This window comes from Cetorhinus maximus, chromosome 3, assembly GCF_964194155.1.
Source record: "Cetorhinus maximus chromosome 3, sCetMax3.hap1.1, whole genome shotgun sequence".
Classification (NCBI taxonomy): Eukaryota; Metazoa; Chordata; class Chondrichthyes; order Lamniformes; family Cetorhinidae; genus Cetorhinus; species Cetorhinus maximus.
The window spans coordinates 1,995,617-2,012,475 of NC_135881.1; the positions used below are offsets into that span (position 1 = coordinate 1,995,617).

The 16,859-nt window shown below is 45.0% G+C and overlaps 1 protein-coding gene across 1 annotated transcript in view; it reads right to left on the bottom strand.

Annotated features, from left to right (window-relative positions):
* LOC144672465 (uncharacterized) overlaps nucleotides 1–16,859 on the bottom strand; it is an 80,670-nt gene that overhangs the window by 6,920 nt on the left and 56,891 nt on the right. The window contains exons 17-18 of the mRNA XM_078534312.1: nucleotides 4,561–4,656; nucleotides 762–863 (exon numbers count right to left, since the gene is read on the bottom strand). Coding sequence (XP_078390438.1) covers nucleotides 762–863; nucleotides 4,561–4,656 — 198 coding nt within the window. The remainder of the gene's footprint in view (nucleotides 1–761; nucleotides 864–4,560; nucleotides 4,657–16,859) is intronic.

Below are 16,859 nucleotides of genomic sequence, written 5' to 3' on the forward strand. Positions count from 1 at the left end.
AGTTTTAATGAGATTGACAGTAATAAGTTTGTGCACTTTTTAATGCACATTTATGCCTACTTTTAACAATTCCAAAGAGCACCTCACTTACCCCAAAGGGCACTTGACCTCTCCTCAAAGGCAACTAACCTCCACCAAAGGTGTCCTAGGACCAAATCCAAAGGGGTACCCCTGGCTATCCAAACAAATCCACAAAGTTCAGACCTGCTCTTACCTGGTTGAATCGACACATTTTGGGTTTTACACTCCTGACCTATCAAAATCCCACTTGAGTGGAGGCCGCTGATGATATAAGTGGCCAGCTGCCTCTGTAAACCACGCCTTAGCGAAACACGCCCCACCCTATTCCCACCTCCACGAATATGGGAAATGCTGTGTTCGGGGGTAAACTTACAATTGTTGGCCACTCCCACCATTTTTGCCACTTCAAGAGACTCTCCATCGTGACGAAAATCTGGGTCTTAGTCTCGGTTATGGAAACCATGAAACTGTCATCGATTGTCGTAAAAACCCATCTGGTTCACTAATGTCCTTTAGGGAAGGAAATCTACCGTCCTTACCTGGTCTGGCCTACATGTGACTCCAGACCCACAGCAATGTGGTTGACTCTTAACTGCCCCCTGAAATGGCCCAGCAAGCCACTCAGTTCAAGGGCAATTAGGGATGGGCAACAAATGTTGGTCTTGGCAGAGACACCCACAGCCCATGAAAGAATTTTAAACAATAGGAGGGGTGCTGTATGGGATTGTGGGGTTTCTCACCTGTTTGGCAGTTCCTTCCTGTAAAATGATTGCGACATTTGCATTTATTGTATCCAACACAGGTGCCTCCATTTTTACATTTTGGATTACAGGCAATCGGCTCTGTAGAAAAACACATGGTAATGAATCCAGCACAAAATTATGTTTACTAATCCCTGTGATAATCTGTCAGAGGGTCAGTACTGAGGGAGTGCTGCACTGTCAGAGGGTCAGTACTGTGGGAGTGCTGCACTGTCAAAGGGTCAGTACTGAGGGAGCGCTGCACTGTTGGAGGGTCAGTACTGAGGGAGCGCTGCACTGTTGGAGGGTCAGTACTGAGGGAGTGCCGCACTGTCAGAGGGTCAGTACTGAGGGAGCGCTGCACTGTTGGAGGGTCAGTACTGAGGGAGCGCTGCACTGTTGGAGGGTCAGTACTGAGGGAGTGCCGCACTGTCAGAGGGTCAGTACTGAGGGAGCGCTGCACTGTTGGAGGGTCAGTAGTGAGGGAGCGCCGCACTGTCAGAGGGTCTGTACTGAGAGAGTGCTGCACTGTCAGAGGGTCAGTACTGAGGGACTGCTGCACTGTCAGAGCACCAGCGCTGAAGGAGTGTTGCTCTGTCAGTGGTTCAGTCTAGGAGGAACACTTCACTGTCCGAGGGTCAGTACTGAGGGAGCTCTGCACTGTCAGAGGGTAAGTACAGACGTGGTGCTGCTCTGTCGGTGGGTCGGTCTTGGGGGAGCTCTGCACTGTCGGACGGTCAGTACTGAGTGTCACAAAACTACCATATTTTTCATAACGTTATTGTGGGGTATTGTAAAGTAAGCTTATGTTTGTGTGCCTAAGTGGCTCTGTGAGTGACTGATTTAATTGAATTAGAGATGGAGAGACTGCAAGGTTGAACTTATTAAAAGAATTAGGTGCACAAAGAATATTTGAAATGCTCATGGAGTAGGCTAGGGTAAAACTCTCAGCAGATAGGGTGTGGATGAAATTTGCATTTTAAGGTAAGTGGAGAGGGCTTTGGTTTTCAAAGGAACATGATAAAGTTTTACAATGGACAGGATACACAGGGCAAGGTTATTATGTTTATTTTTCCTAAAAGGAAAAAGCCATATTGACAACATGAAAGATTTTTATATTATGGGAAAAGTAAATTTCAAAGACATATGGGAACAATGGGATTTAGAGATTAATGAAGAATAAATATATTTAAAGAAGGATGGAAGGTTGTATCAGGGGTGGTCGTGTAGGATCTAAAAGATACACCGTGTGAAAAAGACTTGGGGAAAATGCCTCTTGCCACTTTGCAGTGCTGTTCCAGTCACCAAAGTTGTGTTAAAAAGTCTTTGGAATTGCATTGCCGAGCGGGTGCTGTGGTAACCTTGCCGGATTGCCTATCTACATTTAAAATCTATTTTGGATTGTTGCCTTAAAGAAGGTGTGTAGCTGGGAGTCGGGTTAATTAGGAATTTTGGGATTTATTATAATGTTAAGTAACAGTGTCACTGTAATCTTGCATATGTGTTTTAATTCTTTTCTTAATAAATGTTTTAATTTAATTTTTTAAATCTCTAAAGGTGTTGGTGGACTCATTACTTGTGAATTCAGTGCACAAACCTTCTCGTATTAAATATAAATTGCAAAACTGTTGTGATAGCGTGGCCAATTTTCCCTTGTGGATTTGGTCAGCCTGGCAAATACCACCAGCAGTATTATAACATGAGGGAGTGCTGCACTGTCGGAGGGTCAGTACTGAGGGAGTGCTGCACTGTGAGAGGGTCAGTACTGAGGGAGTGCTGCACTGTCGGAGGGTCAGTACTGAGGGAGTGCTGCACTGTCAGAGGGTCAGTACTGAGGGAGCGCTGCACTGTCAGAGGGTCAGCACTGAAGGAGCGCTGCACTGTCGGAGGGTCAGTACTGAGGGAGTGCTGCACTGTCAGAGGGTCAGTACTGAGGGAGTGCTGCACTGTCGGAGGGTCAGTACTGAGGGAGTGCTGCACTGTCGGAGGATCAGTACTGAGGGAGTGCTGCACTGTCGGTGGGTCAGCACTGAGGGAGAGCTGCACTGTCAGAGGGTCAGTGCTGAAGGAGTGCTGCACTGTCGGAGGGTCAGTACTGAGGGAGTGCTGCACTGTCACAGGGTCAGTCCTGAGGGAGGAACTCACTGTCAGAGGGGCAGCACTGGGGGAGTACTGCACTGTTGGACCCTCAGTACTGAAGAGTGCTGTCAGAGATACATCTTTCAGATGAGACATTAAGCCAAGTTCTGGTTTGAGCTCCTAGGTGGTAAGACTAGTTTCCTCAGACACTATTTTGAAGTCCTAATCAATATTTATCCTTCAACCAACATCACTAAAACAGATTAATGGTCCTCCATTCATTTTCTGTTGGTGGGATCTTGCTGTGTGCAAATTGGCTGCTCCATCTCCTACACTACAACAGTGACTACTCTTCAAAAATACATCACGGTCTGTAAAGCACAATGGAACTTCCTGAAGGCCTGAAATATGTTTCCATCTATCTCTTCCTGACCCTTTCTTTCTCAGTATCTCGATCTGTCCATCCCTCTCTTTCCCTTCCTCCTCATGTCCCACTCTCCGTCTGTAGAATCGCAGGATGAGACATCACTCAGCCGATCATGCCTGTGCCTGCTCTGTGATAGAGCTATCCAATACCACTGCCCACGCCCCTTAACTTTCCCCACTAATTTTCCTGTTCAACTATTTATCCAAATCCCTTTTGAAATTTATCATTGAATCTGCTTCCACCGCCCTTTCAGGCAACACATTCCAGATCATAACAATCTCCCTCCCTTTCTTTGCAACTTTTCCTCTCCAGCATATCACTCTATCCTGTGTATCTTCCATTATGTCTTCCCCATATAACTCTCATTTCAAAACATGAGTCTCCTCTTTCCTCTCTCTATCTCTCCATCTCACCTGGTTCACTCTCTCTGTCTTTCTCTCACTGTCTCTTTCTGTGTCTTCCTCTCTCTCTCTGTCTTTCTCTCACTGTCTCTTTCTGTGTCTCCCTCTCTCTCTATGTGTTTCTCTCACTGTCTCTTTCTGTGTCTCTCTTTCTGTCTTTCTCTCACTGTCTCTTTCTGTGTCTCCCTCTCTCTCTATGTCTTTCTCTCACTGTCTCTCTCTGTGTCTCTCTCTCTGTCTTTCTCTCACTGTCTCTTTCTGTGTCTCCCTCTCTCTCTCTGTCTTTCTCTCACTGTCTCTTTCTGTGTCTCCCTCTCTCTCTCTGTCTTTCTCTCACTGTCTCTTTCTGTGTCTCCCTCTCTCTCTATGTGTTTCTCTCACTGTCTCTCTCTGTGTCTCTCTCTCTGTCTTTCTCTCACTGTCTCTTTCTGTGTCTCCCTCTCTCTCTATGTGTTTCTCTCACTGTCTCTCTCTGTGTCTCTCTCTCTGTCTTTCTCTTACCGTCTCTCTCTGTGTCTCCCTCTCTCTCTATGTGTTTCTCTCACTGTCTCTCTCTGTGTCTCTCTCTCTGTCTTTCTCTCACTGTCTCTTTCTGTGTCTCCCTCTCTCTCTCTGTCTTTCTCTCACTGTCTCTTTCTGTGTCTCCCTCTCTCTCTCTGTCTTTCTCTCACTGTCTCTCTCTGTGTCTCTCCCTCTCTCTCTATGTGTTTCTCTCACTGTCTCTTTCTGTGTCTCTCCCTCTCTCTGTCAGTCTCTTTCTCTCTGTCTCTTGGAGGCTCACAACTCATCTACACCTCACAAATCACAAAACCAGAGAAGCAGACTCTACCTGCTCCGCCAGCAGAGTGTGCCAGAGTATTTCTGGAACATTATTATTTTATTGATTATTTACCGACTTGGCAGCGAGCTCCCAGCCAGCCTCTGGGGCAGAAGCACTTGTTCACATCGATGCACTTTCCTTGGTTTAGACAGGGTGGAGTGCACGTAGCTGTAACAGAGCAACACCACATGATTACTGCTGAGATAGGGAGCGTGACAGAATAACATCACATTATTACTTTTCACTAGAGTGTGACAGAGTACTCTACGTTACTACTGTTCACTACAGTGTGACAGAGTGCCCCATGTTATTATTATTCACTACAGCATGACAGAGTGCTCCACATTATTACTGTTCACTACAGTGTGTCAGAGTACTCCACATTATTACTGTTCACTACAGCGTGACAGAGTACTCCATGTTATTACTGTTCACTACAGCGTGACAGAGTGCTCCACGTTATTACTGTTCACTACAGTGTGTCAGAGTACTCCACATTATTACTGTTCACTACAGCGTGACAGAGTACTCCATGTTATTACTGTTCACTACAGCGTGACAGAGTGCTCCACGTTATTACTGTTCACTACAGTCTGTCAGAGTACTCCACATTATTACTGTTCACTGCAGTGTGACAGAGTGCTCCACATTATTACTGTTCACTACAGTATGTCAGAGTACTCCACGTTATTACTGTTCACTACAGTGTGTCAGAGTACTCCACGTTATTACTGTTCACTACAGTGTGTCAGAGTACTCCACGTTATTACTGTTCACTACAGTGTGACAGAGTACTCCACGTTATTACTGTTCACTACAGTGTGTCAGAGTACTCCACGTTATTACTGTTCACTACAGTGTGACAGAGTGCTCCACGTTATTACTGTTCACTACAGTGTATCAGAGTACTCCACATTATTACTGTTCACTACAGTGTGACAGAGTGCTCCACGTTATTACTGTTCACTACAGTGTGTCAGAGTACTCCACATTATTACTGTTCACTACAGTGTGTCAGAGTACTCCACATTATTACTGTTCACTACAGTGTGACAGAGTACTCCACGTTATTACTGTTCAATACAGTGTGACAGAGTGCTCCACGTTATTACTGTTCACTACAGTGTGACAGAGTACTCCACGTTATTACTGTTCAATACAGTCTGACAGAGTGCTCCACGTTATTACTGTTCAATACAGAGTACGGCAGAGCAACATCACATTATTACTGGTTAGATATTGGGTAATTGCTGATGTCAATGTTATTGGAGAACGAGGTTCAAAGATGAGGGATCTGGAGCTCTGGGGAAAATGAGAATTGCTCGGCTCCTCTCAGCTCCTGGCTCCAATCTTATTGTCAGTTTGCCTCGATTCAATGTCATCGATTGAACGATGGTCAGTCCTTCACTAATTTCCTCTCCTATCCTTGTATTCTCCAAATAGCCTCACAACCCACAAAGTAAAATCTTCTCTTCATCTCCCCCTAGGTTTTTTTGCCAATTACCTGAAATCTGTATCCTTCAGTTACTGAACTGTTCGTCACCTGATGCTGTGGCTCAGTTGGTGATATTCTTGCCTCAGACTCAAAAGGTCATGGCTTCCAGTCCCTCTCCAGGAACAAGGGTTGAGTGAGTGCTGCACTGTCACAGGTCCTGTATATTGGATGAAACATTTTGATGGGCCGAATGGCCTACTTCTGCTCCTACGTCTTATGGTCATATTTAACTGAGGCCTTATCTACTCTCTCGGGTGGACATAAGGGATTCCATGGCACTGTTTTGAAGGAGAAAAGATGAGTTCTGCCCAATGTCCTACACCATTTTCTATCCCACAATCAACATCACTGAGGCAGATGACCTGGTCATTATCAGGTTGTGGGAGCTTGTTGAGTGCAAATCAGCTGCCACCCTTTCCTACATTGCGACAGTGGCTACACTTTGGACTCGGGCTGTGCTGTGTAGTCCCGTCCCATCAGCCCTGGCCCTCGAATCCCAGGGAGATGGGCTTGCTGTCTCTCCCAGCTAAAAGCTGCATGAGGTGAGCCCGCTACGAGGGTCTGGGTGCATCTGGAGGGACGAACCTCAATTAAAACACACACTTCAAATCCTCAACGGTAGGACAGACAGATGAATGAGCCACATAGGCACTTAGAAACATAGAAACTAGGAGCGGGAGTAGGCCATTCGGCCCTTCGAGCCTGCTCCGCCATTCATTATGATCATGGCTGATCATCCAACTCAATAGCCTGTTCCCGCTTTCTCCCAATACCCTTTGATCCCTTTCACCCCAAGAGCTATATCTAACTCCTTCCTGAAAACATACAATGTTTTGGCCTCAACTACTTTCTGTGGTAACGAATTCCACAGGCTCACCACTCTCTGGGTGAAGAAATTTCTCCTCATCTCAGTCCTAAATGGTCTACCCCATATCATCAATAGCTGTGAAGTTAGATGAAGGCTGCAGTGGGATATGACGCTCTCCAGTTGTCCTGGCTTGCCCCCGTGCCATTGGGTAAAAATTGCGAACCCATTAATAATGTGTAGTTGTCAACTGTGCACCATCTTCCTCACGTTAAAAGATGGCATGTGTAGGCCTCTGCTATCCTTACGGTGATGGATGAGTGACATCGGAAACAGGGCAGTGAACCTGGAATTCTCCATTCAGCAGTGGATGCCTGATCGCCTCTGGGCTCCTGGACTTGGGAAGGAGCAGCTCCCTGACAGCAGTATTCTTGGTCAGGCTCCACTCTGCTTACCTAACTTCAGAAAGGGGCTAGAAAAGGTGTCCCAAATATAGGTTATCCCAAACTTCCCCGAACGGATAAGCATACGTGGTGGGATCACTCATCCTTACAGTCGAAAACACAACACACGAACATACAAGTTAGGAGCAAGGAGTGGGCCACTCGGCCCCTCGAGCCTGCTCCCCCATTCAATAAGATCATGGCTGATCTGAATGTAACCTCAGCCCCACATTCCTGCCCACCCCCGATAACCTTTCACCCCCTTGTTAATCAATAATCTATCTCGCTCAGCCTTAAAAATATCCAAAGATTCTGCTTCCACCACCTTTTGAGGAAGAGAGTTCCAAAGACTCTCAACCCTCTGAGAGAAAAAAATTCTCCTCACCTCTGTCTTAAATGGGTGACCCCTTATTTTTAAACAGTGACCCCTAGTTCTAGATTCTCCCACAAGAGGAAACATCCTCTCCACATCCACCCTGTCCAGACCCCTCAGGATCTTTAATGTTTCAATCAAGCCACCTCTTACTCTCCTGAGCTCCAGTGGACACAAGCCTAACCTGTCCAACCTTTCCTCATAATCTTCATAAGACAAACCACCCATATCTGGTATTTAGTTTAGTAAACTTTCTGTGAGAACGTTATTTTTAAAATATTTGGGAGGGATATTGTGCTATTCTGTGAAGAAGGGTGCGCGTGTATATATATATATATATGTGTGTGTGTGTGTGTGTGTAAGTGATGTAGTTAAGCTGGGGAAAGGTTACTAGAGATAGATAATGGAAGGATAGGGGTGTTAGATTTGTGCAATTGTAGTAAGATATTATGGGGGGGGGGAAGTTGAGGTACAAGTGAATAGGTTGGACCTAACATTTGCATTTTTAGATAAGTTGAGCGTTTGAATGTCAAAGGAAAGTCAGAGGTGATGAGAAACATGTTTGCATTTTACAGGAGTTCCGTAGGTGAACAGAAGAGGGTATGTTACATTTTCTTGGCCCGAAAGCAGAGACAAAATAGAAACATTAAAGATTTTATATTTGGAAGAATTTGAGTTTCAAGGAGGTGTGAGAACAATGGAATCTGAGATGAAAGTGGGAAAAAGGTATTTTAGAGTGACCGAGGAGAGCTCGGGGGTAGTGTTTGGCTGTGGGCTTTGGCTGTGTGAGGAAAATCTCCTGGAAACAGCTCCAGGGTGGGAGAAGATGCAGTTTGAATCAGCCATCCAGTCAAGTCAAAAAAGTCTTGGGCTGCAAAAAGTAGTCTTGTTCTGAAGTCTTAGATTTCCACAGTAGATTGGAAGAGGATTTAAGAGGTTGTGTAGTATGCCTTTATTAAAGCTGCAGCAGTTTGCCTAGGGTAATATTACTGGATGTTTTATAGTTAAACATCTATAAGGGAGTGTTGCCTGGAAGGTGTTTACTTGTGGGTCTGACCAAGTAAGGAGTCTTTTGGGGGAATGTTTTGTAAGACTAGGTTTAATTGTGTAACTGCAATCTTGTGTGCTTAAGTTTTCTTTTATTTTGCTAATAAAACTTTTGGGACTTTAAAAATTAAAAGTGAAACTGGATTTCTTGCTGCTGAGATCAGTATGTTTTCTTCTCATTTTCAGAATACAAAAAAAAAAGGTTATGGATCGTAAGCCAAGTTTCCCTCTGGGATTTGGTTTGTGCAGCAATTAACACCAGCTGTGGTCATAACACGTCTCTGAATTGCTTCCAACGCATGTACATCCTTCCTTCAATAAGGAGACCAGCACTGTACACAGCACTCCAGGCGTGGTCTCACCAACATCCTGTACAACTGAAGCTTAACCTCCCTACTTTTATATTCATTTCCCCTCACAATAAACAATAACACTCTATTAGCTTTCCTAATCACTTGTTGGACCTGCATACTAACCTTTCGCGATTTATGCACTAGGACACCCAGATCCCTCTGCATCTCAGAGCTCTGCAATCTCTCACCATTTAGTGAATGCGCTTCTTTTTTATTCATCCTGCCAAAATGGGCATTTTGCCAGATCTTTGTCCACTCACTTAACATATCTTATGTCCTCTTCACAACTTACTTTCCTATCTATCTGTGTGTCATCAGCAGACTTAGCAACCATACCCTTGGTCCCTTCATCCAAGCCATTTATATAAATTGTAAAAAGTTGAGGCCCCAGCACTGATCCCTGTGGTGCGCCACTCGTTACATCCTGCCAACCAGAAAAAAAGACCCATTTATGCCTACTCTCTGTTTCTTGTTAGCCAGCCAATCTTCTATCCATGCCAATGTGTTACCCCCTACACCATGAGCTTTTATTTTCTACAATAACCTTGGATGTGGCACCTTATCAAATGCCTTCTGGAAATCCAAGTATAGCACATCCACTGGTTCCCCTTTATCCACAGCACATGTGACTCCTTCAAAGAACTCCAATAAATTGGTTAAACAAGCAACAAACACGTGAATACCTGTACCTGGAAGGTGTGCAACCTTACGGTCAGTCAAAACAGTGAATGCCCTGAAAAAAGAAACGCCATTGTTTCTGGAGGTATGGCATCGATGTTGCAGTTCTCAGTGAAACCCAATAATCTGCGGAAGGCCAACTGAGAGAGGAAGGAGGGGAATACACTTTTTTCTGGAAAGGGAGGGCACAGGAGGATGGTCGTATCCACAGGGTTGGGTTTGCTATCAAGAACTGAGTTGCAGATATAGTTACAGAGCTTCCAATTGCCATTAACGAATAGCTCATGATCCTACGCCTTCAGCTTAGTCACAAATGGGCTACAAATATCAGTGTTTATGCTCCCACATTTGATTCCACTAATGAAGCCAAAGAGCTCTGTCACACAGGTCTGGAATCTCTGCTGTCACAGCCGTCACAAAATAACACAGATTGTTTCAGCTGGGAGATTTCAATGCCAGGATTGGACACAATTACGCCATCTGGAATGGCAGCATCGGGAAAGGAGAGGGTGAATCAAATGTCAATAGTAACCCCCCTCCTCAGCAATTGCACTGAACATGGGCTCCCCAACACAAACACGCACTTCTGTCAGAAAGATGAATACAAGACAATGTGGAAATATTCCCAGTCCATGCACTGGACTACATCACAGTCCAAGCTTGAGGTAGGAAGGGTGTGCACATCACCCATGCCATTCGGGGTGCCAAGCAACTGCTGGACAGGGACCGGACTTGTCCACTCCACCATGAGCACTGGGCTGGCACCCAAACACCAAAGAGAAGATTTAACATCCAGTCTACTGGATATAAGAACCAGAGAACCAATCAAAAACCAGAGAGCCAATCAAAAACTAGAGAACCAATCAAAAACCAGAGAGCCAATCAAAAACCAGAGAGCCAATCAAAACCAGGGAACCATTCAAAAACCAGAGAACCAATCAAAAACCAGAGAACTAATCAAAAACCAGAGAGCCAATCAAAAACCAGAGAACTAATCAAAAACCAGAGAGCCAATCAAAAACCAGAGAACTAATCAAAAGCCAGAGAGCCAATCAAAAACCAGAGAACTAATCAAAAACCAGAGAACCAATCAAAAACCAGAGAGTCATTCAAAACCAGAGAACCATTCAAAAACCAGAGAACCAATCAAAAACCAGAGAGTCATTCAAAACCAGAGAGTCATTCAAAACCAGAGAACCAATCAAAAACCAGAGAACCAATCAAAAACCAGAGAACCAATCAAAAACCAAAGAGTCATTCAAAACCAGAGAACCAATCAAAAACCAGAGAGTCATTCAAAACCAGAGAGCCAATCAAAAACCAGAGAGCCAATCAAAACCAGGGAACCATTCAAAAACCAGAGAACCAATCAAAAACCAGAGAACTAATCAAAAACCAGAGAGCCAATCAAAAACCAGAGAACCAATCAAAAACCAGAGAGCCAATCAAAAACCAGAGAACTAATCAAAAACCAGAGAGCCAATCAAAAACCAGAGAACTAATCAAAAACCAGAGAACCAATCAAAAACCAGAGAACCAATCAAAAACCAGAGAGTCATTCAAAACCAGAGAACCATTCAAAAACCAGAGAACCAATCAAAAACCAGAGAGTCATTCAAAAACCAGAGAACCAATCAAAAACCAGAGAACCAATCAAAAACCAGAGAGTCATTCAAAACCAGAGAGCCAATCAAAAACCAGAGAGCCAATCAAAACCAGAGCCAATCAAAAACCAGAGAACCAATCAAAACCAGAGCCAATCAAAAACCAGAGAACCAATCAAAAACCAGAGAACTAATCAAAAACCAGAGAGCCAATCAAAAACCAGAGAGCCAATCAAAAACCAGAGAACCAATCAAAAACCAGAGAGCCAATCAAAAACCAGAGAGCCAATCAAAAACCAGAGAACCAATCAAAAACCAGAGAGCCAATCAAAAACCAGAGAACCAATCAAAAACCAGAGAACCAATCAAAAACCAGGGAACCATTCCACATGTAACTTGTTTTTATATTTACAGGCTCCAATGATGCCAGGATTTTGGGACAAGATCAAATCTGTGATCCAAGAGACATGCACCCAGATCATCGGGTCTGAATGTCGGCGGCAGCTAGACTGGTTTGACGAGAATGATAAATATGCAAAATTCTTGACGATAAATCCAAACCTTCATTACATGTCAAAGTCACCCTACACCAGAGCAGAAGTGGGAAAAGTTCTTACTACTCAAATCTGAAGCTCAGAGAATGATAGGTGTCATCAAGAATATGTGTTGGGTAGAGAACGCCAATGAAACCTCGCACTTAGCGGCTCTGCACAATATGTACAGCGTTTGCCAGGCCACCAGGTCCATCTATGGACCAAAAACAAACAGCTCCTCCCCACTCTGAGCTGAAGACAGCAACACTCCTCACAAAGACGATGTTGCTATCCAAGGTTGTTGGAAGGAACACTACCGGACCCTCCTCAATCGGGAGTCAGCAGTATAGGAACATAGGAACAGGAGTAGGCCATTCAGCCCATCGAGCATGTTCTGCCTTTCAATATGATCATGGCTGATCATCCACTTCAATGTCTTTTTCCCCATATCCCTTTACGCCATTAGCATTTAGGAATCTAAAGGACAACATGCCTGCAGAGGTCTATCAAGCTGCTGGTCATGAACTTTTGCTTAAACCCTCTGACTTTTTTTTACAAAACCCTGGGGAAAAGAGGTACTATTTCCCAATTTCCACAATGCCAGCATGGTTTCCCTTTGCATGAAGGGTGATAAACCAGTCTGTGAGAACTATAGAGGCCTGTCAGTGAAGACATACTATTGGAGACCCACAAATACGATCTTTCTCACTCAATGAAAGTGTCCGGGACAACACAAAGAGCTCGGCGTGGCTTCTACTGATCTGGCAAAGGCTTTTCATGTCTTCAGCTGCGAAGCCATTTGGAAAGTCATCCAGAGACTTGGATCTCCAGCACAATTTGACAATATCCTGCCACTCTTGCATGATGGTTTGGCAGCAATCATCCTTTACAATGGATTAGAGACCGAGCCCCTTTGCATTCGGATGGACATCGAGCAAGGCTGTGCGATTGCACCAACTCTCTGCACTATCTGTCTCAGCCTTGTCATGGAACTCATTCATGATCAACTTACACAAGGGGTCATGATTGGGTTTCAACTCAATGGGGAGCTTTTCAACCTCAACATGCTGAGGACCAAGACTCAAGTGGCCCTCCAGCATACCCATGACTTACAATATGCTGACGACTGTGCAGTTGTGGCCCACACTGCAAGCGACATTCAGACCAGCCTCAGCACCTTCAAGTCCGCATACGAAAGGATTGATGTCTCACTCAATATTAGCAAGACTAAAATCCTCCACCAGCCCTCCTCTCAACACTTCACATAGCCTGGCAGCTACCTCCCTCAAAGCAGAGATCCAACACAGAATCAGCTGTGACAGTGCAGCCTTCGAAATATTACACAACTGTTTCTCTGACACCAGGGATCTCCATAAGGGTCAAAGGTTTTAGTCTACAATGCTGCTATGGTGAGCATCTACCATATGGCAGTGTAATCTGGGTCACCTACCAAAGACATTGCCGGGAGCGGGAGGCTTTCCCCCAGCAGTGTCTCCACAGGATACTCAAAGTCAAGTGGGAAGAAAGGTGATAAAGAAACTCCACTGTCCTGACCCACGCCAATCCCTCCATCCACGTGACCATGCTCCACTGGCCTGGACGCTGCATCCATGGGTCAAATCATCAGCTTCCGAAGCAGATCCTCTTTTCACAACGTGAGGATGGCACCCATTCTCGAGGAGGACAGGGGAGATGTTTTAAGGGCACTCTGAAGGCCTCAGTGAAAAGGAGGCAAATTGGCATTGGTGTGTGGGAGAAACTCGCTGCTAATCGTGCCATGTGGCGGTGCCTCATTCAACACGTCGATGCACAGTCAGAAACATGACTGTAAACTCTGCTATGGGGAAGCAATGAAAGCAGGAGAGAGAACAGGACCCTGGCTTTAGAACCCCCCACCCCCACCATTCCATAGGGCAACTCTGCCCTCTCTACCTATAGAGCAGTTGCTCTGGGATTGGTCTGCTGAGTGACACAGATCGTGAAGCCTGGCAGACATCATCCTCTTTTTGAGGAACTGACGGTGACGCTGCAAAGGTTCTTAATTGGCTGTGAAGCCCTTTAAGATGTTCATTAGTCATGAATGGTTCTATAGAAATGCAAGCCTTTCTTTTATCATTGGAAACAGTTTCTCCATATTTACTCTATTCAAACCTTTCATGATTTTGAACACCCCTATTAAATCACCCCTAATCTTCTCTCCTCGCAGGGGAACAATCCCAGCTTCTCCACTTTCTTCTGTAAACTAAACCCTTCAGACCTGGAACTATTCTAGTCAATCTCTGTACCCAACATCTTTCCGAAAGTGAAATATTCCAGTGGCTGCCTAATGAGTGATTTCTTAAAGTTTAGCATAACTTCCGTGCTTTTTCACTCCACACTTAAAACATAACAACATAAGAAATAGGAGCAGGAGTAGACCATTCGGCCCCTCAAACCTGCTCTGCCATTCAATAAGATCATGGCTGATCATCTTGAGTTCTGATTTCCACATTCCCATCTAACCCCGATAGCCTTTAATTCCCTTGCCTAACAAGAATCTATCTACCTCTGCCTTAAAAATATACAATGACCCTGTCTCCATCACCTTCTAAGGCAGAGAGTTCCAAAGTCTCACAATCTTCTGAGAGAAAAGCATTCTCCTCATCTCTGTCCTAAAAGGGTGACCCTTAATTTTTAAACAGTGCCCCCCTAGTACTGGACTCACCCACAAGAGGAAACATCCTTTCCACGTCCACCTTGTCAAGGCCATTCAGGATCTTGTAAACTTCAATCAAATCACCCCTCACTCTTCTAAACTCCAGTGGAAACAAGCCCAGTCTGTCCAACCTTTCCTCATAAGACAACCCACTCATTCCAGGTATCAATCTAGTAAACCTCCTCTGAACCGCCTCCAATGCATTTACATCCTTCCTTAAATAAGGAGACCAAAACTGCACACAGTATTCGAGGTGCAGTCTCACCAATGCCGGTATAACTGAAGCACAACATCCTTACTTTTATGTCCAATCCCTCTCGTAATAAAGGATAACATTCCATTAGCCTTCTTAATTACTTGCTGTACCTGCATACTAACTTTTTGTGACTCGTGCACTAGAACACCCAGGTCCCTCTGCACCTCAGGATTATGCAGCCGTTCTCCATTTAAGTGATACTCTGCTTTTTTATCCTTCCTGCCAAAGTGAACAACTTCACATTTTCCCACCTTAAACTCCATTTGCCAGATCTTTGCCCACTCACTCAACCCATCTATATCCATCTGCAACCTCCTCATGTCCACTTAACATACTTTCCTACCTATCTTTGTGAATTCTGCAAATTTAGCTCCCATGTCTTCACTCCCCTCATCTAAGTCATTAATGTAAATTGTAAAAAGCTGAGGCCCCAGCACAGACCCCTGTGGGACTCCACTCTGTCAATCAGATATAGACCCATTTATGTATACTCTCTGTTTTCTGCCTGCCAGCCAATCTCCTATCCATGCTAATATGTTACTCTCTACACCATGCACTTCTATTTTCCATAATAATCTTTGATGTAGCATCTTAGCAAATGCCTTCTGGAAATCCAAGTACAGCACATCTACAGGCTCCCCTTTATCCACTGTGCATGTTACTCCTTCAAAAAACTCCAATAAATCGGTTAAACATGATTTTCCTTTCATTTGTATTTGTATGTGCATTTAAAGAGCCAAGGATGCACACGGCTTTTTAAACAGTCATCTCAACCATCTTTACAGATTCAATGATTTGTGTACATACATCCCCAGGTCTCTCTGTTCCTGCAACTCTTTTCATACTGTATCTTTTAGTTCATATTGCCTCTCCTCATTCTTCCTACCAGGATGTATCACTGCACACTTGTGAAGGTATGATATATTATCATCCACATCGACCTAGGCACTGGAAACAACAACAGCAAACTCAGCCCTGTTGACCCTGCAAAGTCCTCCTTACTAACATCTGGGGGCTTGTGCCAGAATTGGGAGAGCTGTCTCACAGACTAGACAAGCAACAGCCTGACATAGTCATCCTCACGGAATCATACCTTACAGATAATGTCCCAGACACCACCATCACCATCCCTGGGTATGTCCTGTCCCACCGGCAGGACAGACCCAGCAGAGGTGGCAGCACAGTGGTATACAGTCAGGAGGGAGTTGCCCTGGGAGTCCTCAACATTGACTCCAGACCCCATGAAGTCTCATGGCATCAGGTCAAACATGGGTAAGGAAACCTCCTGCTGATTACCACATACCGCCCTCCCTCAGCTGATGAATCCACTTGGAGGAAGCACTGAGTGTGGCAAGGGCACAGAATGTACTCTGGGTGGGGGACTTCAATGTCCATCACCAAGAGTGGCTCGGTAGCACCACTACTGACTGAGCTGGCCGAGTCCTAAAGGACATAGCTGCTAGACTGGGTCTGCAGCAGGTGGTGAGGGAACCAACAAAAGGGAAAAACACACCTGACCTCATCCTCACCAACCTGCCTGCTGCAGATGTATCTGTCCATGACAGTATCAGTAGGAGTGACCACCGCACAGTCATTGTGGAGATGAAGTCCCACCTTCACATTGAGGATACCCTCCATCGTGTTGTGTGGCACTATCACTGTGCTAAATGGGATAGATTTCGAGCAGATTTAGCAACTCAAGACTGGGCATCCATGAGGCACTGTGGGCCATCAGCAGCAGCAGAATTGTTCTCGAACACAATCTGTAACCTCATGGCCCGGCATATCCCCCACTCTACCATTACCATCAAGCCAGGGGATCAACACTGGTTCAATGAAGAGTGCAGGAAGTTGTGCCAGGATCAGCACCAGGCATACCTCAAAATGAACTGTCAACCTGGTGAAGCTACAACACAGGACTACTTGCATGCCAGACAGCATAAGCAGCAAGTGATAGACGGAGCTAAGCGATTCCACAACCAATGGATCAGATCTAAGCTCTGCAGTCCTGCCACATCCAGTCGTGAATGGTGGTGGATAAGTAAACAACTCACTGGAGGAGGAGGCTCCACAAATATCCCCATCCTCA